Genomic DNA, 25,239 nt, shown 5'->3' with positions numbered 1-25,239 from the left:
ATTTATTTATTTTTGGAAAATGTCAGCCAGTATTGTTTAGCCATTTCTGAGAATGAGGCTAGGGAAAAATATAGTGGTGGGCAACCATTTTTGAAAGTTCTAGTGTGTGCCCATGTTTGGGGCAGAGTCTTGAAAGTTGGCAGGGGGTGGCCTTTGTGTCAGCAGTATACCTTTTGCTGACCCTGTGAAAATCCAGCCAAATTTGGCCAAGCTATAAATCTTTGGAAAATCACGGTTCAAATGGGCTCAGTATTGACTTGTTAGGCGTAAGCAGCTAAAGTCTCCAAAGATTCTGTCTGCAATGAACATTTTTCCAGCTGGCAGTTGAACAGGACTTTCCTTGCAACTGCAGCTCTGACCTGCTGTAGGCCATCTGAATACTAAAACTGAGAGCAGAGAGCCTTTCTCTCCTGTGTTCTCCATGACCTCCCTGCTGAGCCTAGGCAATATGAAGGAGGAAGATGCCTGATTTGAAGGCAGAGGGGGCTAGAGCTGGAGCTGGGGGAAGAGTAGATTAGGACAACCAGCATGGGAGTGGAATTGGGACAGGCCAAAGAGATTGGGACTGAGAATGGGTGGGAAATGTTGGAGAGAGACTGGGAGCCAGTAAGTGTGTGGGAGACCAGGATTAGAGGAACAGTCAGGTGGGAAAACTGGCTAGGCAAGGAGATGGGGACTCAGAAGCATTGGGGAAGGGGGAAGGCATTGAGCGGGGAAGGCAGACGTATACCAGTAAGGAGTCAGGGTCCGGGAGGAGAACTGGGACTGACTGAGCAAAGAGACCGAGACAAGGAGCTGGTGCAGGGGAAGTGGGCAACTGAAATTGGACAAGAAGCTCTGACATTGGAGGACAAGCTCAAGGAGGGAGACTGGAACTGGGAACCAGTAGGGGCAGGGAATATGGATGTGGTGACTGGAGGCCAGAGTATGGGAGAGAGAGTCAGATTGGATGAGGAGTTAGGAAAGGGGAAGTGGAATGTCTGGGCAAGGATGCTAGGGCTGGAAATTAGGAGAGAATGGGACAGGGAATCTGGAGTCATTATAATAGGATTTGCTCAGCAAGAGGCTAGGGCTGGAATGATAAACCTGATGAGTTGAGATTGGGACTAGGTGAGGAGAATGGGGTTGGGATTAGAAACCAGGGGTGGGAAAGAGACTGAATTAGGACAGGGACAAGTTGGACAGGATGGAGCAGAAGGGGTCTAATCTTGGGGGAAATATGAAGAAGAGTCTGTGCTCATTAGAGAACACTCCCCCCACAGAGCCTGGAATGGAACTCAAGGTTTCTAAGTCCCACCATTTCTCAGCAAGTATTTATTAAACTACTGGCAAAGTGTGCTTCTCATCCCCTTCTAGAGCAGGGGGTGATGGTAAAACCATCCCCATAGAGGATGACAACCTGCTAATGCTATCAGTTACTCCATTAGCTCAAGTGGAAGAGATCTAAAGGTTCCAGCCCCACCAATACCCCACATGGGTGTCAATATGATACCATGTAGTGGAATTTCTTTTTTTGTTTATTTTTTTTTAAACTGGGAAATTACATACAAATTATATTGAAAGAACATTAAGGTTGCAAACTCAAGCACTTTAAAAGTTAGGAAATGCCAGCATAAGCATTTCCCATGCAACCTTAATTTGGCCCTCTTGTGCACATGCATTATGATACTGTATTTAATTACATGATCACATGCTATTTTTTCTATGAATAAACTTCAAGATCTCCAGAAATAAGAAATGATTTAAAAACATCTAGGACCATGGATTTACAGTGTGCAATCCATTCGCTTGCTGCAATATGGTGCAAGTCAGGGCCAAATTTACACGTTGGTGTAGTCAGTGAAAGTAACTCTACATTATCGTCCAAATCTTAGACTGTGTAAGGGCTGGTCTGAATCACAGCCCCTGTATTTGTGAGAGCACAAGGGCTGCTGCCAAGTTGTTTGTCCCTAGGAACAATTCCCTGGAAAGAGATTGAGAACATACAGAGCCATGCCTTCCCCATGCTCTCCTCTCCTTCCAGACGGCAGAGGGGAGTATGCTTCATGCCCTAAATGGCTGTAGCAAATTACCTCTACCCCCACCAGCCCAACCAGGGAGCTCCAGGAGACATTGCATCTTCCTGAAGCAGAATGACTCCAAATACCGCCCCACCCCCAGGAGTGCTGTTCCTTCACGTTGGTTGCTCGAATGCAGCACTGTGGTTCGATGCCACAGGTGAACCTTGCATGACTTGGGGTGTTCTAAGGGCTTGATCCTTCTGAGATTACTAGAAAAAAACTTCAGTCAAAGCCAAAGGGGGTTTTCCAGCACTGGACTAGGACTGCCTAGGGTTAGATCTTAACATTCCTACTGTATAACCCAGAGGAGTTTAGTGACCGACACTGCCCTGGATTGGTTTTGCAACAACTTCAATGCGGTTCTACGTTTACAAATCCAGAAGTATGGATGGCTTCAGATCCTGGTCCCCCTTTAACCATAATTCTCTATTTCTGAGGTATCCTAGGTAGGAAGTCTTTCCCAGTGGTTAGGGCACTCACCTGGGACGTAGGAGTTCTGCACTCAAGTCCCAATTACTTGGCCTCTCTATGCCTCCCTTTCCTATCTGTAAATTGAGGCTAACAGCTCTGCCCTGTTTCACAGTGGTGTGATGAGGATGAATACATCAAAGGTGGTGAGACACTCCAATACTATGGCTATGGAAGCCATATAAGTACCTAAGATACAGAGACGATTGCACATTTGGCCTCTCTCCATTATGCAGTGCATGCTGTTCTTAAGAATCACTAAAACTGCACTGTGCTGGATGTGAGCCTTCTTTAATCAGTCTTTGCTTAATTTAGGTTTATTTGACATTACATTATTAAAGGTCATATACTCAAGTGGATAAAAATATTTGCTTCAAATGCCAGCTGGTATTTTGAAAGTAATTATTGCTGCATCCTGCAATTCTAGTTTGTAAAGCGAGCATTACAGTAAATGTTTGCTTTACCTGTTGACCATGATAAAATACGGCTAACAGGAACATTGCCATCAGTAGCAAGGATGCCTCCTTTGTGCCCAGGAAATCGGTTCTGGAAAGAAAAAAACCCAAAAAAAGACATTATTATTGATCGGTCAGAGTTTTATTTTAATCAGGGAGGGCTTTAATTTGGTAACCTACGTGCTTTTCTATGGTTTGTTGTGAAAAACCTTGGCATTTGAAAATATAACCAATAACAATTAATTCAACAGTAAAAGACTGTAATTAAAATGTTCACTGTCTAATAACCAATGTGTTGAACGATTAAAGCGAGGCCTCCACTAGCAATCAGGAGATGCTAATCCTTCCCTTCCAACCGTGACAGAGAAGCCATGCATTCGTCACTTTCTTTGTGGTGGTGATCCCAGTGGCCGTGGTATGCAATGAACAGAACTGACATGATTAAATATATCCTTAAATGAGGTATGTACACTTCAGTCCTCTCCCAATCCAGGCTTCAGAGCTATGGGCCAGGATGATCTGCAGCACCAAAACCCACTTAGCACTGAAGAAGGGGGCCTATCACAGAGTGTCATATGGCTTTATAAGTCTCTAGTTTGCCCTGGTCCTGCTGGAATTTAGAGCAGCTTAGTGGCCCCAAAGGGTCCATTACACAAGCTGGGGAGAGCACAGCACACTCCTGCTGCACCCCTAGAAACCTACTTTGGTTCCCAGCATGCCCTCTGTGTCTGGACCAGGGGAGAGTACACAGGGTAGGAACTGGCTATGCTGGCTTTAGGCCAGCTGAGACCTCCTTTCACTGAAGGAATTCTCAGCTGGCTAGATACAACCAGCATCTGGCACCTTTTTGCTGGTGGAGCAGTGCAAAGGGTTTGGAAGAGTGGAGAGAACCTGACCCTATATCTGGGATTATGACCTACAATCCTAACTTCAGCCATTACAATATTTTGCACGTGCCTAGCACTTTTCATTCAAGGACTTCAAAACATTTTACACATATTGACAAAGCCTCCCAACACCCTTTTGAGGTAGATCAGTATTCTGTCCATTCTACAGCTGGGTAAGGAGAAGCACAAATAAATTATGTGACTTGTCCCAGGTGTCTGGAAGTCACTTGCAAAGCCTGGAATAGAACCCAGTAGTTCGGACTTTGTCTTCTACTCGAATGATTCTCCCGACCTGAGCTGGTGAAATACTACAAAAACATTGTTTACTAGCTCTGGCTGAGAGAGTGATTTGAGTAGAAGATAAAGTCAGGACCACTGGGTTCTATTCCTGGCTTTGCAAATGATTTCCAGACATCTAGAGCAAGTCAGATAATTTGTTTGTGCCTTTCATTTGAATTCCAAGTGGCTGTTTGGTTAGATTATGCCGAGGCCCTTTTTAATCACTATTGATGAATATTCACATAAATAGGTTTTGTTCACCAAATTATCTGGGAAATGTCTGTTATTCATACAATTACTCACAGTTAAAAAGTGAAGAAAGGTATCTGTGTATGAATAAAAGCAGATACCATTCATAATGTCTTAGTGTCCTGATGTTTTAAATCCTCCTGTTGAGACTGGAAACAATATCATTTGACTAAGATGAACAATCAGAAACCATGAATTACAAATAGCAGGAGGGATAAAATGAAAAGTTTGTGAACAGCCCATAACTTATACAAACATGTTTTGCTCTATTTGCACAATTACAAATAGATTTGCAAAAATCAGCTATATTTGGAAATGATTTTTAAATAGAAAGGAGAGCTACATTTGTTGGATATTTTGTTGATACCAGGTAACTTGATCATATCAATCTACCTGCCTGTCCGTCTAGCCTATGGTAATTTTAGAATGGCAACAGGTACCTAGATCACTCTTTCTCTTATGTCACAGTGTTATAAAACAATGGTTACATGTTTCAATATAATAGTCTTTTTTTTCACCTCAACATACCATTCATCAGTTTAGCCCAAAACTCATATTATCGACAAACTGAAGTCATCCCATGAAAATCCATCTGATAATATTTCCTGATGGAAAACTAGTATATTTTTAGTATGCTTAGAATATGTTCCCTTTTTGTAAGAGTAAGCATCTCCTTAAATATGCCTTTTAGAAACCACTGCCCTGTAACAGTTGGTATCTTCTCACTGTCATTCATGGTGCCTCAAGATTGTCAGGAAAACTGGTTTCTAATAGTAACACTCACTGTTAAGTTCCAATCAACCTGTCCTCTTTTTTCAGTATTAGATGATTTATATTGATAATAGCATTTGTACATTCTTTTCTACTAGATTTTTTTCCTAACAATCCAAGACTGGCTGTGAACAAAGACAACTCTCTAATACATAACAACAAACCAGCGGGCACACTGTACGTGTCACTGTAGCCGAGGGTAACGTAAGCTGATAAATATCATCTTTGTCATGCAAGTACATCTGTGCTAAATTGATTTGGATATATGACTATTTTCTCTGAAAATACAAAGATATTTGAAGAAGAATTAAAATGTGGAATTCTCTGGATTTGGCCCAAGACTAGTCAAAAACATGAATCTTCACTGGCAATTCTATCACTTTATGGAGTGCTCACATGGCACTTAGGCCAGGTCTACACTATAAACATACATCGGTATAATTATGTCGCTCAGGGGTGTGAAAAATCCACATCCCTGAGCGAAGCAGTTATACTGACCTATCCCCCGGAGTAGACAATGCTATGTCAACGGGAGCCCTTCTCCTGTCGACATACCTACTGCCTCTTGTGGGGGTGGATTAACTCCACTGATGGGATAAGCTCTCCTGTCCAGACAGTAGCATCTTCACTGAAGCGCTACAGTGGCCCAGCTGCACCAGTGCTGCTGTAGTGTTTTAAGTGTACACCTACCCTCATATACATAGGAACCCCAAGAAGCACTCCTTGCAATTAAGCTGCATTTCTTTTCGGGAGCAGGGCCCCAGAAGCAGTGGAATAAGCTTTCCAGTGAGATATACAACACTTCCTTCTAGCCCTGAAAGATCCAGAGATAAGGGTGAAATGATGGCTCAACGGAAATCGATGGGAATTGAGCTGTTTCATCTACACCTTAATGTTGTGTAATAAAGACTACAGTAGATAATTTTTAGAGATGGTTCAAATGTGTGGATTTGGAAGTCTTATTCCTGAGAAAATTCTGTGCCAAAAAATTAGAAATTCTGCAAAATTCTGCAAATTTTATATGTCAATAAATAAATGTGGAGGCTCTAGCATGGCAGTAAGGAGCACAGGCCACTGGCTGCACAGAGGTGGGAGATCCCTTCTCCCTCCCTGGGACATGGACCTTTGGGGCAGGCCCAGCCTTTGTGCTGTGTCAGGATTGGGTGCAGCCTCATGGCCAAGTCCGTGTCCAGGGGTAGAGGGGCTGCAGGGTGATCTCCCACCTCTGTGAAGCCAGTCACCTGTGCTCCTCACTGCCATGCTGGAGCCTTCTCATTTCTTTATTGACAAATTAAATTTGCAGAATTTCAAAATATTGTGTGCAGAATTTTTATTTTTTTTGGCACATAATTCCCTCAGAAGTAGGAGGTGCACATCCCCTGTGTCTTGGAGGGCAGGCTGAGGAAGGGCCAGTGGGGAGACTGAAAATCCACCCGTTTTTGTCCCCAGGGTGCATGGACAGAGAAAGAATGGAGGCTTTGGCAGCTTTAAAGTTACAGTAACAGTTGTGGCATATCTTGAGGAGAGTTTTCCTTCCCCACGGGGCCAAACTTGGGCTACGTGGCCATGGTTCAAAGGAAATATTTTAGCTCTTGGTGCATACAAGGACACGTATATACTACAGGTAATTCATATGGCCAGAAAGTTGCACAGAATATTAGAGAGCCACAAAACCACTCATTTGAGATTGAAATGGGAAGGATCTACACATCAGAACAGTTACAGCTTTATTTTTTTTCATTTATGAGACCTATATTAAGCCTGCCCTGTTCCATTCATGCATCTTCTTCTATTGCTAGTTAATGAGATGTTTCCTGCAGCAAGGAGGTACTGATTTGTCTACAAATGAGACGACTCAGGGTACATTTTTTGTGTTTCTAAGGCCTTTTTGTCCCTTAATGTTTAATGACATGACATTATACTCCTAGCAGAGGACAGAAAATAGCAACACATGGCATGAATGAAATATAACTGACTGAATAAATTAACCATCAGCAGCAGGTAGCTCGGAGAAAGAAGATCATGCTTAAATATATCACCATGGCATTTGATGCTTGTAGCTTATTATCAGTATTATTTATATTAAAGTAGCTCCTACAAGCCCCCAAGAAAATAACTGCACAGCAAGAGACAGCCTCACCCTGAAGGGCTCTGTAGAGGCTCACACGTCTGCTCCTACATGAGCTAATGGAGCTAAGCAGCAGCGGCTTAAGGCTTGAGATCTACTAGTTCCCAAATTCAGTCCTTGCAGATGATCTGGCTTATGGGTATTATTATACATGATCTAACCACTCAAGGGGGCTATAAAGTCACACCTGTGTTTGTGTGATTAACGCATTCCATCTGCCCTGAGAAGCTCATGTTGAGAATACACAATCCACAACCCCTGCATGGGCAACCTCACATAATGACTCCCTTGGTCCTCAGGGATTGAACTCTGAATCTAAAAGCACGCATGTCTGCTGTGGGGCCCTAAAGGACCAGCTCCATTAATTCACATGCAATAGCATAAACCTCTATAAGTGGCCTGGCCACTAGAGTACAGCAGACATGCACACTGGGTTAATGTGGATTACCACTGCATTTTCTGAAGACCTCTAGCGCCATAGTAACAAGTAAGCCTGACACAATGCGTCATCTGACACCCTCAGTCACTGTGTCATCACAGCTCTTATGCCTCTTACATTGTTAATTAGTCTTGTGGAGGCCCGAAATGGTAACTCTTTGAATCTTAAAAAGTAGTGATACAAAGCATGCTGCAGCTTTTATCTAACCATCATCCAAAGTACAGATAGCAAAGGATCACATTAACATCATACCGAAGGCTGCTTTAGTACATTTTAAAAAGGGTTCTGAAGAAAACAAGAGCCACTTCAAAAATGTTTAACATATGGTGTTGTTTGGAATCGTGATAGCTAAATTCAAACTACATCCAGCATTTCAAATCAATCCCTTCTTTGAAAACACATTTCTAATGCAACTTTTTCAGCCGCGTTAAAATTAGATGTCTGGCACAACCTTAAGTATGGTGTTGCTACTCCACTGTATTATCTGAAGGAAGTACATCACATACAATCTACATGCACAGACAGATTTGATATGTATATGTAAATTATGCTTAAGATTTTTGCATGTTCTCTTAATTGACACGTATTGCTAATTATTGTTTATAACTCCTGGTGAATGTCTGGAGTTTACTTTTTCTTTTTTATTTGAGTTGCCTTAACATATTGATCACTTATTGACAGTTGAAACTATTTCCAATAAACTTGAGATTATCACTCCAATTTCAATGTCTTGTTGGTTTCTTAGCCAAGACTATATTGATTCTTTCATTAAAGGTTGTGAAATGCTTTGAAATGTATTGTTGAAGAGCACTGTATCAGAGCTCGGTGTTATTATTATTTATTCAGGGCCAGATTGTGATTCTCTTTTCCACACTGAGCAGCATATTACTCCAGAAGTAGATCCTTTCACTCTGCTGGGACTATTAATAGTAGAAGGTACTAATCAGCATGAGTAAGGAGATCACAGTCCGATTATTAATGATTATTCAAGAAATGAAAGCAAGGATACAGTGCACACAGGGTTGTGCTTACTCCTGGTGAGTAGCACCTTACCACACTAGGAGTCCCTTTCGGAGCATGGCACTACTCATTGTGAGCAAAAGTGGCAAAACCCGTCCCATAAAAAGTATAACAACAATAGACATTTTTTCCAAATGTAGCTGCTAACACTTACTCTCCATTGTGATTCAAGTTGTCGTATTGCAGGAAGAGGGAGGCATAAACGGTCTCAGTCAGCAGAGAATAGATTGCGATCATAATGAGAAGCACTGCCAACTTCAGGACGGAGTTGAGACGAAGAAACACGGCACAGGTCACCATTGCCAAAACACCGGTAAAGACAAAATACTGAACAGAGAGCACGAGTGGTCAGTTTCAACTTTATGAAGGCCTGAATTTTCAAAGTGTCCACCAATTGTGCTCAGAACTTTAGAAAATCCAGCTCTGTATCCTATTTGGGGCACCAAAAATGGAAGCATCCCTGCACGGTGGACACTTACGATAATTTAGGCCTAAACATTTATGGGGTATATATGTGCAGTTAGTCATTGGTGCAGACTAACTACAGTTAGTTTGTATGGAGATGGTCAGAGGAGGATTCCCTTTGTGCAGGAGAACTCTCCACTTGCAGAAATCTGGCAGAGATGGCTCTACCACTTCCTGTGCTAGCTACCCCATCCTGGGAAGGGCATTTCTTGGGCACAGTGGAGAGAGGAGAGGGCATTATACCTAATTGCCCACTTGCAAATGGTCTCTCGGGGCATAAATTAGGTTTGCCCCTGGCAGTCCTTTCTTACACTAGGTTCAGGATCATGGAGCCCCTGCCTTGCAACATGCCCCCTCCATGCTGTCCAAGTGGAGAATCAAACCTGAAGGGGTGCTTTGGTATTGCAAATCCAGCAAAATTTCACTGCCCTCTTACAATGTGATGCCCAGAACCTCATCCACTTCTCATTTTCTAATACTTTCAACATCTCATTTTTCTTCATGACTACGTTTTTGTCAAACACCATCCTTGCACTTGATGTTGTACATAGAGGAAAACATGGACCTGGCCTCAAATGGCTTACATTTGAAATGGCAACGTTAACACCTATAATCCGAACATCTTAGTGCCAATAAACATCCATAATATTTCATTAGTAATATTTTGCAATGGTGCAGAATTGATTATTTTTATGGAATTTCTCTTATGCCACCTCTTTGCCCTCTCTTCTCCAGTAAGGTGCTGCCACCTGGAAATTCATTGCATAACGATGGCAACATTATGACACTGCCATGTGCCTCTTTTAGAGCAACATACTTGTTTTATCTACAACCACCCAGTTCAGTTCTGCTGATGTGTTTGCTCCCAATGGAAGGAAGAGTCCATCTGCTTCAAAGGCACAGACTGGAACGAAAGCTGTGGCAGCAGAGTCACTGCAGTTCTTCTTTGGTGTGTAAGATTTATTAGCACACTCCATTGACTTCCTCTGACTTACATTTGGTTTTGTATTTTATTGAACCAAGGAATAATCTTTGGGTGCATTATTTAAAAGTCTATAATGCAAACAACAATGAAACATTGACAAAAGTCAACTCAAACAGGGGTTTGAACCAACAACAAGTGTCTCATTCTCCCTGTCTAAGGCCCCGGCTTAGCCAATCACTCAGGCATCTTCTTTATTCTCATTGCCTTGAATGGGACATAAGGATGTGCATAAGCGCTTGGCTCAACAGGGATATGAGTAAGCAAACAGGCCTCTAAGGTGTGCTGATTGCAAAACCAACTCTTCTTTGGCCTTCACCATAGTATAGGACTTCAAAATGTTATTTTGTCATAGCCACCCTAGTCTCCTAACACTGCATATGTCTGCCAAAGTTCACCTGCCTATGGAAGCAGCAAAGAGTCCTGTGGCACCTTATAGACTAACAGACATATTGGAGCATAAGCTTTCGTGGGTGAATACCCACTTCATCGGATGCATGCAGTGGAAATTTCCAGAGGCAGGTATAAATATGCAAGCAAGAATCAGGCTAGGAATAATGAGGTTAGTTCAATTAGGGAGGATGAGGTCCTCATCTAGCAGTTGAGGTGTGAACACCAAGGGAAGAGAAACTGCTTTTGTAGTTGGCGAGCCAGTCACAGTCTTTGTTTAATCCTGAGCTGATGGTGTCAAATTTGCTAATGAACTGAAGTTCAGCAGTTTCTCTTTGAAGTCTGGTCCTGAAGTTTTTTTGCTGCAGGATGGCTACCTTTAAATCTGCTAGTGTGTGTCCAGGGAGGTTGAGGTGTTCTCCTACAGGTTTTTGTATATTGCCATTCCTAATGTCTGATTTGTGTCCATTTATCCTTTTAGGTAGGGACTGTCCAGTTTGGCCGATGTACATAGCAGAGGGGCATTGCTGGCACATGATGGCGTATATTACATTGGTGGACGTGCAGGTGAATAAACCGGCGATGGTGTGGCTGAACTGGTTAGGTCCTGTGATGGTGTCGCTGGTGTAGATATGTGGGCAGAGTTGGCAACGAGGTTTGTTGCATGGATTGGTTCCTGAGTTAGAGTTACTATGGTGCGGTGTGTAGTTGCTGGTGAGAATATGCTACAGGTTGGTGGGTTGTCTGTGGGCGAGGACTGGCCTGCCTTCCAAGGCCTTGTGAAAGTGAGGGATCGTTGTCCAGGATGGGTTCTAGATCACTGATGATGTGAATCATCTATGAATGGCTCGCCAACTACAAAAGCAGTTTCTCCTCCCTTGGTGTTCACACCTCAGCTGCTAGAAGAGGACCTCATCCTCCCTGATTGAACTAACCTCATTATCCCTAGTCTGATTCTTGCTTGCATATTTATACCTGCCTCCGGAAATTTCCACTACATGCATCTGATGAAGTGGGTATTCACCCACAAAACCTTATGCTCCAATACGTCTGTTAGTCTATAAGGTGCCACCGGACTCTTTGCCGCTTTTACAGATCCAGACTAACACGGCTACCCTTCTGATACCTGCCTATGGAAGTGATCTGTGAGAACAGTGCAAAGGGAGGGGCACTCAGGAACCACTGTATCAATAATAGAGAGCAAAAACTGGTTGTAATGTCCTACAAGATCGTCAAGTTGGTTCTCTCTGTAACCTTCCATTGTGTTTTCTACCAGCATGTTGATAAACACGAAGATCTCAACGAGTTTAAATATAAACTCAGAAATACCTCAGGATAGGAGCAGATATCCGTAAAAGATTCAGAGGAATTGAAAGTCTGATTCTTAAAGGGTATTGGTTTATCAAAATCACACCATAGCTGTGGATTAAAAAAAACAAGAAGTTAGGGATGTATTTAAACTGAAGTTATTCACTATACTGGTCCCTGATGACCAAACCCCCAGTAGAATTAGGTGGACATAGAGCAGGGAACTCTTTGGTTTCCAGGTTGTCACATCACAAAACACACCACCACTACAACTGGCTCCCTTGCCAGCAGTCTTAGCAGAAAATCCAAAGGCTGAATGCTTAGGAAGATGTCTAGGAAGTCTGTGTGCAACTGTCTATTGGCATATAAAGACCAAACTTATTTCACAAGATTAGATTAATTAGATTAAGAGTAGATTAATTAAAAATACCCACTTTACATGGATAGATATATATTTTTGTACACATAAAAGTTACGCACCCCTTTGACAACATACACATTGCACTAAAAATGACAGTATGGTCCCAGCAGATATGGGCCAAATTCCCATAGCTTCACTGGAAGTTTGGCTTGTGCATTCAAAAAACAGAATTTGATCCTAAGATTCCGGGAGTGACTATTGTGATGATAGGAAATTAGAGGGTTGTACTGGAAATAGATTTATCTGATACAAACTCAACAGATGCTTTAAATAGAGTATTTAATTAAAATATATAAACCAGCTAAAATCTAAACCAAATGGCAGTTTGAGATGCAATATATCATAATATAAAAACAGAAAAATTCTGTAATGATTTCATATCTTAAAAATGAAGTTAGGAGTCACTTGTCACACATGTTAATCCAGTCTGGATGTTTATTAGCAGGCTAATACTTCCAGGCCAAATCTCCTCTCACTCTTGGAAACAGAGTAGATAGTTTGTTTAATGAGGTCCGATTTCCTATAATTAAATTCTAATGAAGTCTCAACTTGCAACTCTCCTATTTGTTCTTCTAATAATGGTGGTCTCAGCAATGCAGTACCATCCTCTAGGATATTTGTGCACTCCTCAGTGACTATTAGTAGTTTATGTCTTATATAAGTTCATTTGGCATTCATCAGAGAATATCTCTGTTTGCACTATAGAGTTCATGATAACCACTTTGGCTATCTAGTTAAAAGATCAGCAGGCTTAGAGGTTGTATGTGAATATTCCACCAGGGATGAGTGAACCAATTTGGAGAAACATAAAACCCATTTGACCTTCTGATGAAAGCTTGAACCAAAACCCAAATCTTTTTTGTTAGAAAGAATTTAATTATTTTTTTTTAATTCGATGATTCTTGCCCTTTTTATCTGGTGCTGTGAACTTAGCAGATGCATGTGGCTGCAAAGATGGAATGATCTACGAAGCTGTCATAAATATAAAGGGAAGGGTAAACCCCTTTAAAATCCCTCCTGGCCAGAGGAAAAATCCTCTCACCTGTAAAGGGTTAAGAAGCTAAAGGTAACCTCGCTGGCACCTGACCAAAATGACCAATGAGGAGACAAGATACTTTCAAAAGCTGGGAGGAGGGAGAGAAACAAAGGGTCTGTGTCTGTTGGTATGCTGCTTTGCCAGGGATAGAACAGGAATGGAGTCTTAGAACTTTTAAAAAGAAAAGGGGTACTTGTGGCACCTTAGAGACTAACCAATTTATTAGAGCATAAGCTTTCGTGAGCTACAGCGCATCCGATGAAGTGAGCTGTAGCTCACGAAAGCTTATGCTCTAATAAATTGGTTAGTCTCTAAGGTGCCACAAGTACCCCTTTTCTTTTTGCGAATACAGACTAACACGGCTGTTACTCTGAAACCTTAGAACTTTTAGTAAGTAATCTAGCTAGGTATGTGTTAGATTATGATTTCTTTAAATGGCTGAGAAAAGAATTGTGCTGAATAGAATAACTATTTCTGTCTGTGTGTCTTTTTTGTAACTTAAGGCTTTGCCTAGAGGGATTCTCTATGTTTTGAATCTAATTACCCTGTAAGGTATCTACCATCCTGATTTTACAGGGGTGATTCCTTTACTCCTATTTACTTCTATTTCTATTAAAAGTCTTCTTGTAAGAAAACTGAATGCTTTTTCATTGTTCTCAGATCCAAGGGTTTGGGTCTGTGGTCACCTATGCAAATTGGTGAGGATTTTTACCAAACCTTTCCCAGGAAGTGGGGTGCAAGGGTTGGGAGGATTTTGGGGGGAAAGACGTGTCCAAACTACGTTTCCCAGTAAACCCAGTTAGAGTTTGGTGGTGGCAGTGGTTATTCCAAGGACAAAGGATAAAATTAATTTGTACCTTGTGGAAGTTTTAACCTAAGCTGGTAAAAGTAAGCTTAGGAGGTTTTCATGCAGGTCCCCACATCTGTACCCTAGAGTTCAGAGTGGCGGAGGAACCTTGACTGAGGCGCGATTCAATAGTATGTACGAGGATCAACCAGACAGAACTCACGGGCATGCTGGAGTACCCCTGTGGAATTTTGTATATGTTTTCTCAGGCCAAATATGAAGTAACAGCAATACAATAGTTAGAAATGTTTACCACAACTATACTAACTACTGGTACAATGTTCCAGAATAGCGCCGTGCTAGTCTGTATCCGCAAAAAGAACAGGAGGACTTGTGGCACCTGAGAGACTAACCAATTTATTAGAGCATAAGCTTTCGTGAGCTACAGCGCATCCGATGAAGTGAGCTGTAGCTCACGAAAGCTTATGCTCTAATAAATTGGTTAGTCTCTAAGGTGCTACAAGTACCCCTTTTCTTTTTGCGAATACAGACTAACACGGCTGTTACTCTGAAACCTTAGAACTTTTAGTAAGTAATCTAGCTAGGTATGTGTTAGATTATGATTTCTTTAAATGGCTGAGAAAAGAATTGTGCTGAATAGAATAACTATTTCTGTCTGTGTGTCTTTTTTGTAACTTAAGGCTTTGCCTAGAGGGATTCTCTATGTTTTGAATCTAATTACCCTGTAAGGTATCTACCATCCTGATTTTACAGGGGTGATTCCTTTACTCCTATTTACTTCTATTTCTATTAAAAGTCTTCTTGTAAGAAAACTGAATGCTTTTTCATTGTTCTCAGATCCAAGGGTTTGGGTCTGTGGTCACCTATGCAAATTGGTGAGGATTTTTACCAAACCTTTCCCAGGAAGTGGGGTGCAAGGGTTGGGAGGATTTTGGGGGGAAAGACGTGTCCAAACTACGTTTCCCAGTAAACCCAGTTAGAGTTTGGTGGTGGCAGTGGTTATTCCAAGGACAAAGGATAAAATTAATTTGTACCTTGTGGAAGTTTTAACCTAAGCTGGTAAAAGTAAGCTTAGGAGGTTTTCATGCAGGTCCCCACATCTGTACCCTAGAGTTCAGAGTGGCGGAGGAACCTTGACTGAGGCGCGATTCAATAGTATGTACGAGGATCAACCAGACAGAACTCACGGGCATGCTGGAGTACCCCTGTGGAATTTTGTATATGTTTTCTCAGGCCAAATATGAAGTAACAGCAATACAATAGTTAGAAATGTTTACCACAACTATACTAACTACTGGTACAATGTTCCAGAATAGCGCCGTGCTAGTCTGTATCCGCAAAAAGAACAGGAGGACTTGTGGCACCTGAGAGACTAACCAATTTATTTGAGCATAAGCTTTCGTGAGCTACCGCTCACTTCATCAGATGCATTCACAACTATAATCTATTTGCCCATTTTAGAAGCACCATTCTTGTGGTAATAATCTAAATACCACGCATGAAATCTTGCCCCTACTGAAGACAATGGGGACTTCATCTACAATGGTAAGAATCAGTGGTCACATTCTTCTTTCTGCTCCTGTCCTCCCTACCACTGGCTACGTGATATCACCAAGAAATTGGAAGGAAGCCATAGCACACTGATAACCATCTGTCAATCACAGTGGAATGACAACAGCAGAACACAGTACTATCAAACCACAATGGTGACATCGGTAAGGGTTTGTCTCTATGAAAAGTTAGTGTGTAGCAAGCTGGGGTGTGAATTTACCTCACTGCAGCCTGCCACGCATTCACTGTCCAAGTGGAATCAGATGCTGCACACTAAAAGTTTCATAGTGTGCTTTGATCTACCCTGCTATGAAACAGTAGATTAAAGTGCACTAGGGAACTTTTAGTGCATGGCAGCAGGGCCTGCATGGACAGTTCGCATGCTGCAGGCTAGTGCAAGGTACATTTACATCCCAGGTTGTTATGCACTAACTTCATGTACACCAGCCCTAAATTAAACTCTTGGTTATTCATAGTCAGAGGTTTGACTTCAGCACACAAGACTTTGTCATTTAACCTCGTTGTGGCGACATTTCCCCATCTATCAAAATGGGGGAAAATAATAACGTGCCTATCATATGGTGGCTTAGTTAATTATGTTTTTGGAAAGGGCTTTCAGGTCTTCATCTGGTAAGAGTTATAAAGATACAAATAGTAAAATCAAGCAGGTAAAGCACTTCAAGATCCTTGGTCAAAAGGTAATTTAGAAGGGGAAAGAATGAAGAACATATTAGAATTCACACAGTGAGATTTCAGCTCACCCTAGGGTGCCCAGATAGCAAGTGTGAAAAAATGGGACAGGGGTGGGGGGTAATAGGTGCCTATATAAGAAAAAGTCCCCCAAAATGGGACTGTCCCTTTAAAAATGGAACATCTGGTCTCCCTAGCTCACCCTGAGCACAGACTTCGATACTGGTTGGACTGGCAGAACCTGCTTATCTGACCCATTTATCTGAAGGTTGCTGGTGCCTCTGAAGACCTTCAGATAGTCTGTGCATTCTTGAATTTTTCAGTTACACAGGGCCCTTTTCTATAGAGCTCGTCACCACACAATCGAAGCACTAACACTTCGTATCTAAGCACAAATGCTTCACAAACATTGCTTTGCTTACTTTACAGATGAGTACACTGACAGAGAGATAAGCTAAGTGACTCGTCAAAGGTCACACATTGAATGGATAGCCAAGTTAGGAACTGAAACGAGGACTCCTGACTTCTTGTCTCTGACTCTAACCACTGGATTACCCCATATTTAATCCATTCTTCCACTGGTGTTTTCTTATGTTATCAGTCAATAGCATTGCTTAGAAATCTAATTCACAACAGAGTTGCAACAGATGAGAATCCTGTACCTTTTACTTGTGATCATTATTTCGAATACTAGTTCTTAAGAAACCACATCATCACAGCAGTAGACCATAAACGGTTTGCAAAGCACTGGACATGTTGAGCAGAAAGCAGCAGATGGGATTTGAAAATAGATAATCCTCATAAGGGAGAAATAATTATGCACTGGAGAAAACCATATTTTAAACAACCAATTGAATTTTCTGAAGTGCTTTAGCTTTGCCTTTTATATTTAAACCATGGGTGGCTCATTACCACATTAGTTAGCAAGAAGAGTAACAGGAAGAATGATAGGATTTTATAATTCATAAAAAAGTTCTCTGGTATACATGTACCACCCTCCCTTAGTCCGTCTGATACTTACAATATTTATGATGGCTCCCAGAAAGTTAATCAAAATGGATGCAAAAATGATCACATTCCTAGCCAAATAGGTCTCATTAATCCAGCAGCAAGTTTTCCGTAGCACTAGGGGTAAACATTTATAATCCTCTGCAGTGGTGATCAGCACAAGAGTGGAGTGCAGCATAATCAGAATGGAAAACTGAATGACCATTGGCATCATCCTGCAGGACAAAAAAGAAAACCCAGCAAAATATTAAAACAATACCACTTAGTATTAAAAAAAAATCCTAGTAAACTGCTAGTTAGTATTAGGAAATAAATACTAGTTAGATCACAGCACATTTCCCCTTCCTTTTCCATCAGTTTTTTCTCTTAAAATCAGTTGTTCTAATGACTGGCACAATTAGCCCCAAGACACATCATATATGCTGTGGACATCCCAGTGAATACAAAGAATTGTTTATATTCCATATGGCTGACCATAACTTCACTTATTTTATTATCCTCTAGCTTGCTAAGCAACTGCTGTCAAGGCAACATTCCACCGAAATTACTACCAATATCTCTCTGTGCACTGGGTGTTCGAGTGGTAGAAATATCCTTCTTTTCAAGCCTCAGTGCTTCTCTTTCAAGATGCCATCCAAGAAGTCTATTACCCTTCCTACTCAGGTGGAGTCCATCCCAGTTCTCTGTCCATGAATGCCTCCCAGTGGTCAAACATCCCAAAAACCTCCTTATAGCACCACTGCTTGAGCCATCTGTTGATCATCATAATCTTGGCTCACCTTCACTCTCCTCCTCTAGGGACAAATAGAATCCCTCTGAAGATCACCTGTGTCTCCATTTCTTTAAGTGTCTTCCCCAGTCTGGCGTAGTCTTCCTTGATGTGTTCCAGTGAGAATTGAACAGTTTCATTTGCTCTCACACGAAGGACAGTCAGTTGATTCCTTCCCACTCCCATTAGAATCCTCTTCAGCCATAGGTCCATATCCTGTGTCTTAGCTCCTGGCAGATAGCACCCCATCTGTTCATCAGATCAGCTTTGGTAACAGACCTGTCTGTTCTTAATAAGGAGTCCCCAGTCATGTAGAAACTGCCTCTTCCTGTTGTTGATGTGATTCTCCGGCCTTCCCCCTTCTGTTCTTTTCTGGCTGCAAGTCTTCTTGTCTTTTGTTCTCACTTTCAATCTTCTGTGCATCATCCGCTAGCCTCCTGGGGCTCCAAACTCTGCATTATCTGCATGATCTCTTTCCTTCTTCTTGTAGGACTAGCTGCTCTTCTCTTCTTTCTTGCCTTCCCACCTTCCTTTACTGCCTGCTGTGCCCCTTCATTTTCCAACTCAGCCAACCTGTTCCTCCGGTTCCTCTGTTTCTCTTTTACTAGCTAGTCTTTTCATCTGCCTTGTTCTCATAGTCACATGCTTACATGGGCCACTTTCTTCATCCAGAAGTTGTCAGGGTCTTAATCTGCAGCAGAGCCAGTCTCCTAGCAATCCAATGAGCACAGCTGGCCCTGATGGAAGCTGTCTCCATTGACTGTCCTGACTGGTTGCAGGAGTCAGCAGGCTGATATTTAAGTTCAATGGCAGCAGTAGACCAGTGGCTGCTCAATGCATTCCTCGCCTGCAACTGTGCTTGGTCCTGTACTTGCCTTCAGTATCTCTAGTCTTGCTTCCGCTCCTGCTCCAGCCTGTCCCAGCTCCTGCCGGAGCTCTGACTCAGACCCTCAATTCCACCTTCTTACTGCAAGTCCAGTTAACCCTTTGGCTTTGGATTTGGTATCTGACACCCAGCTAAAACTTCTGCTACACTTTCCAACTCTGATTCCAGTTAACCCTTCAGATTAGGCTTTTGTCTCTGACTCCCAGCTATGACACTTGGCTGCATCCTCCCCATCTGGATTCCAACTGGTAGGGTCTTGCTCCAACCACTGGGCAAAATGGCCCATGACTCAGTTGCTGACAGACGTCTACCCTCATAATACTCTTGTCCATCTTGCATCTGCGAGTCTTGAGTTTCCTCCTCAGCCTCCTTTCTCCTTCCCTCCATCATTCACTTAAATCCCCTTCTAAATTCAACCAGAATTTCTAGCTGCACCTCCAAACCTCGGGTCTTCTCTTCCATGAGATCTATCAGGCAGCACATCATAGAAATGAAACACCTTTCAGGTATCTGCTCCAGAATATTCATCCCGCAGCTTCCACATCCGGTCATCTTCATTGTCTCTTCCATTCATTGGGTCTTTGTATCTCTCATAACCTTCCCTACTTAACTCCTGTCAAAAAGAAGGAAAAAAGCCACCCACACCACACCCACGCTCCCCCAAATTTCCCTGTTTTCAGCTCAGTTTGCTGGCTCCTGTGCTGCTGGCTGGCCAGTTAGCTGCCTTTATAGGCCTGATGCCTAAGGAAGCCCCGCCCCTTAATCAAGGTTCAGCTGTAATCTAAGGCTCGGCTTCCTACCAGACTTTGCAAACTGAAAAACAAATGGAAAACAAGCCAGCAAGCAAACAAACAAACACACACACTCTCAAGAACTTGCTGCTCCTGAGAAACAGGGACTGGCTTGCTGAGACCTCCAAGCTAAAGCTGTGCAGCTGGCCTAAACCACAAGCACAGCCCCAGGAAGCAGGCGGAGAGAACTCCTGTCCAAAGGAGGGAGTTATTATTCACCTAAACCACAACTCCAGCTCCAGAAAGAGAACGGGGGTGGGGGACTCCTGCTTTCAGGAGGGAAACCATAAGGATGATCTGGAGTTTCACCCAGTGGAATAGCTGAGAGGACCAGGGAGAAGCCATACAGGAAATCCTCTGGAGAAGAGGACCATAGGTTGTGAACCAGAGGAATGGCCAGTAGGAGGAGCATGGTAGGAAGCAGGGCAGGGAATCTGTAAAGGGTTGGGAGAAATTGGCACCAACCACCTTATACAGAGTTCCTGGCTTGGAATCCAGAGGGTGGATGGGCCTGGGTCCCCCTACTAACCCAACAGGAAGGTTCATGAAGGCCTTGAGCAAACAGGTACATTCAAAGAGGCCAGGGACTATACTCCCCCATCTAGGGCAACTGATCTCCTGAGATATTGTACTCTTCAGCACCCTGCAAGGGGAAAGGACTACCAATGACCCAGCCAGAGGGCTGAGGTCATGATGAAGGACCAATAAGGGGGTGAGATAGCCAGGGGTCCAGCAGAGAGGGAAACTGAGGCAGGCTTGCTCTGTCATCCAGTTTTGCCACAAGAGGGTGCCAAAGAGATTGCCAATGGTTCTGTACACACCAGATATGAGAATGGAACAAAGAGTTTCCTTCTTTGTCATGAGTGCATACAGCATATCTGAGAGTGTTAGTAAAGCTACTGAGTAAAGTCTTGCTCATTATCATTTCAATAATGCTTCCCTTCACTTGTTTCCAATAATTCACCAGAGGTCCAGCTCAGCAATACATTTCAGTAGTTACTTAACCTTAAGCATGCGTGCGATCCTATTCCCTATTCAACATACCACTTAAGCATGTGCCTAAATCCCGCTGAAGTCAAAAACATGAAGTGCTTTGCTGAACATGATGGGATTACTCACATGCTTAAAATTCAGTGTGGGCTGAAATGCTGTGCTAGAAATACAACGCCTAGATCAGTTTCCTCACCTAAATGTTTTCCTCTCTCTTGCTCTAACAGACCTATTTCGTATTGCAGGGTTGTACATGATTATTTAGCAAAGAGTATTATTATTTGTATGCTTTGTAAAGAAGGAGGTTTTGTTTTCAAAACAAAATATATGGACTTTACCAACAAGAAAAAGTGGTAGGTAAATGTTTGTCGTCATTAACTTGGAGAGTGATCTTTCAACTCCTGAGAGCAGAAACTTGCCCTGTAGCACAGAACTGAGGAAGAGAAACCAGAGGGAAAGCAAAAGAGCTGCAGTGAAGATGGATATGTCACATATGGCACTGGGTGGGGTTGTGAGTATTAGCGGAAAGGAATCCATACAACTAGAGAGCACATTGTATTTTGTTACTGTGACAGAAGTGATAAAGGAGCAAAAAACTCCAATGAAAAGTAGGTTCCATAAGCAAGCTCCATCAATCCTATTGCATACGAGCAACCACAAGAAAGTCAAGCACTCTAGACATGGTAGATTAATGTACTGGAAGAAGAAGGACTTTAAAAAACACGAACAGATTTTGCAATACCATTGGCAGCAATGCAGTACATCAGAAGCGCCAACAAGCTAAATGTCAGAGCTGGGAAACACCCCGTTACATTCACAGGTGCCCTGAGCCTCAGTGTGTAGAATCATAGAATCATAGAATATCAGGGTTGGAAGGGACCTCAGGAGGTCATCTAGTCCAACCCCCTGCTCAAAGCAGGGATGATCACCAATTAAATCATCCCAGCCAGGGCTTTGTCAAACCTGACCTTAAAAACTTCTAAGGAAGGAGATTCCACCACCTCCCTAGGTAACGCATTCCAGTGCTTCACCACCCTCCTAGTGAAAAAGTTTTTCCTAATATCCAACCTAAATCTCCCCCACTGCAACTTGAGACCATTACTCCTTGTTCTGTCATCTGCTACCACTGAGAACAGTCAAGAGCCATCCTCTTTGGAACCCCCTTTCAGGTAGTTGAAAGCAGCTATCAAATCCCCCCTCATTCTTCTTTTCTGAAGACTAAACATCCCCGGTTCCCTCAGCTTCTCCTCATAAGTCATGTGTTCCAGTCCCCTAATAATTTTTGTTGCCCTCTGCTGGACTCTTTCCAATTTTTTCACAAGCTTCTTGTAGTGTGGGGCCCAAAACTGGACACACTACTCCAGATGAGGCCTCACCAGTGTCGAATAGAGGGGAACAATCACGTTGGCAATGCCCCTACTTATACATCCCAAAATGCCATTGGCCTTCTTGGCAACAAGGGCACACTCTTGACTCATATCCAGCTTCTCGTCCACTGTAACCCCTAGGTCCTTTTCTGCAGAACTGCTGCCTAGCCATTTGGTCGATAGTCTGTAGCAGTGCATGGGATTCTTCCATCCCAAGTGCAGGACTCTGCACTTGTCCTTGTTGAACCTCATCAGATTTCTTTTGGCCCAATCCTCCAATTTGCCTAGGTCCCTCTGTATCCTATCCCTACCCTCCAGCGTATCTACCTCTCCTCCCAGTTTAGTGTCATCTGCAAACTTGCTGAGGGTGTAATCCACACCATCCTCCAGATCATTTATGAAGATATTGAACAAAACCGGCCCGAGGACTGACCCTTGGGGCACTCCACTTGATACCAGCTGCCAACTAGACATGGAGCCATTGATCACTACCCGTTGAGCCCGACAATCTAGCCAGCTTTCTATCCACCTTATAGTCCATTCATCCAGCCCATACTTCTTTAACTTGCTGGCAAGAATATTGTGGGAGACAGTGTCAAAAGCTTTGCTAAAGTCAAGGAACAACACGTCCACGGTTTTCCCTTCATCCACAGAACCAGTTATCTCATCTTAGAAGGCAATTAGATTAGTCAGACATGACTTGCCGTTGGTGAATCCATGCTGACTCTTCCTGATCACTTTCCTCTCCTCTAAGTGCTTCAGAATTGATTCCTTGAGGACCTGCTCCATGATTTTTCCAGGGACTGAGGTGAGGCTGACTGGCCTGTAGTTCCCAGGATCCTCCTTCTTCCCTTTTTTAAAGATAGGCACTACATTAGCCTTTTTCCAGTCGTCTGGGACTTCCCCCGATCGCCATGAGTTTTCAAAGATAATGGTCAATGGCTCTGTAATCACATCCGCCAACTCCTTTAGCACTCTCGGATGCAACGCATCCAGACCCATGGACTTGTGCACGCCCAGCTTTTCTAAATAGTCCCGAACTACTTCTTTCTCCACAGAGGGCTGGTCACCTCCTCCCCATGCTGTGCTGCCCAGTGCAGCAGTCTGGGAGATGACCTTGTTCGTGAAGACAGAGGCAAAAAAAGCATTGAGTACATTAGCTTTTTCCACATCCTCTGTCACTAGGTTGTCTCCCTCAGTAAGGGGCCCACACTTTCCTTGACTTTCTTCTTGTTGCTAACATACCTGAAGAAACCCTTCTTGTTACTCTTAAGATCTTTTGCTAGCTGCAACTCCACCAGTGATTTGGCCTTCCCGATTTCACTCCTGCATGCCCGAGCAATATTTTTATACTCATCCCCTGGTCATTTGTCCAATCTTCCACTTCTTGTAAGCTTCTTTTTTGTATTTAAGATCAGTAAGGATTTCACTGTTAAGCCAAGCTGGTCACTTGCTGTATTTACTATTCTTTCTACACATCAGGATGGTTTGTCCCTGTAACCTCAATAAGGATTCTTTAAAATACAGCCAGCTCTCCTGGACTCCTTTCCCCCTCATGTTATTCTCCCAGGGGACCTTGCCCATCAGTTCCCTGAGGGAGTCAAAGTCTGCTTTTCTGAAGTCCAGGGTCCGTATTCTGCTGCTTTCCTTTCTTCCTTGTGTCAGGATCCTGAACTGGACCATCTCATAGGTCACTGCCTCCCAGGTTCCCCTCCACTTTTGCTTCCCGTACTAATTCTTCCTGGTTTGTGAGCAGCAGATCAAGAAGAGCTCTGCCCCTAGTTGGTTCCTCCAGCACTTGCACCAGGAAATTGTCCCCTACACTTTCCAAAAACTTCCTGGATTGTCTGTGCACCGCTGTAGTGCTCTCCCAGCAGATATCAGGGTGATTGAAGTCTCCCATGAGAATCGGGGCGTGCGATCTAGTAACTTCTGCGAGTTAGAAAGTTTTCTTCTGCGGAAGAAAGCCTCGTCCACCTCATCGTCCTGGTCCGGTGGTCTATAGTAGACTGCCACCATGACTAGAATAGCTCATGTACCCAGTATTCGCCTTGCTTTATGATACTCAGAGTAGATTATTTCTAAAGAACGGAAGATAAGAAACTGGAGATTATAAATTGGTAAAAATGGGCTGGGGGACAGGGACATTTTGCAAACCAGTGGTGGCTGGGTTTGTGATTTCTATAAAATCAAAAATAAGGGGTGTTTTTGATCCATTAGAATTCTAAATGTTGTGGGAGTTTACGCAAATTACTATACACACATTTATAATGTGCCCATCACCATAATATAAAGGCATGCCTAAGATCATATGTTTTTAAAATTTTTCATTGATAAATGAAAAAAAGCACTTGTCGTAGGCTACAGGCACTTTTAATACTTATTCAAAGCACAAATCAGTTAGTTTAAGTCCTTAGCGCTTGTCAGGTTGCTATAGTTTCAAAGTTATCCCACAGGTGGTCAAGTTCCTTTGTGTGACAAGCAGCTGTCTGAGAATTGAGTGCTTTGTGCATCCCGTTCTGTAGTAGCAGCATCATTCACCTCATAGGAGACTCAGCCGTGTGACTTTGGGGAAGTTAAGAGCCTAGGGTTTTTGTATTGTAGAGCAGTAGATGCTCAACACGGCTGTGGCATGTAGATAGACAAATGGGTGCACAATGCTTAGAAAAATGCTGCATTCAATGGCAGGAGAAGCTGGACAAAAATGAAAGTCTGACACGTTTGGTTATGTTACATGAAGTTCCATCGTGCAATACAGATGGCCTAGTTATTCAAACTACTGATCACCCTCAACTCCTGTTGACTTCAGCGGGAGTTAAGAGAACTCAGTGCTATGTGAAGCCCAGATAAATCAGAGTGGGAAAAGAGCTACTAGGTCATTTACTCTACCATTCTTGACAGTACAAGACTGTTCCTGACAGGATAATTATACATCACATCACACCATTGATAAAGTATAATTACACAACTTACTTAAGACATACTTATGTGCTGTGATGGAACACAGAAACAAAAGCACTT

The 25,239-nt window shown here is 42.8% G+C and overlaps 1 protein-coding gene across 2 annotated transcripts in view; it reads right to left on the bottom strand.

Annotated features, from left to right (window-relative positions):
- Nucleotides 1-25,239, bottom strand: part of ADCY8 (adenylate cyclase 8) — a 179,010-nt gene that overhangs the window by 20,853 nt on the left and 132,918 nt on the right. For both annotated transcript variants that reach the window (XM_073330121.1, XM_073330122.1), the window contains 4 exons: nucleotides 17,429-17,630; nucleotides 11,923-12,012; nucleotides 8,911-9,083; nucleotides 2,993-3,074 (listed from right to left, as the gene is read on the bottom strand). In XM_073330121.1, coding sequence (XP_073186222.1) covers nucleotides 2,993-3,074; nucleotides 8,911-9,083; nucleotides 11,923-12,012; nucleotides 17,429-17,630 — 547 coding nt within the window. The remainder of the gene's footprint in view (nucleotides 1-2,992; nucleotides 3,075-8,910; nucleotides 9,084-11,922; nucleotides 12,013-17,428; nucleotides 17,631-25,239) is intronic.

Source organism: Lepidochelys kempii, chromosome 2, assembly GCF_965140265.1.
Source record: "Lepidochelys kempii isolate rLepKem1 chromosome 2, rLepKem1.hap2, whole genome shotgun sequence".
Lineage (NCBI taxonomy): Eukaryota > Metazoa > Chordata > Testudines > Cheloniidae > Lepidochelys > Lepidochelys kempii.
This window is presented reverse-complemented; position numbering and strand designations above follow the sequence as displayed.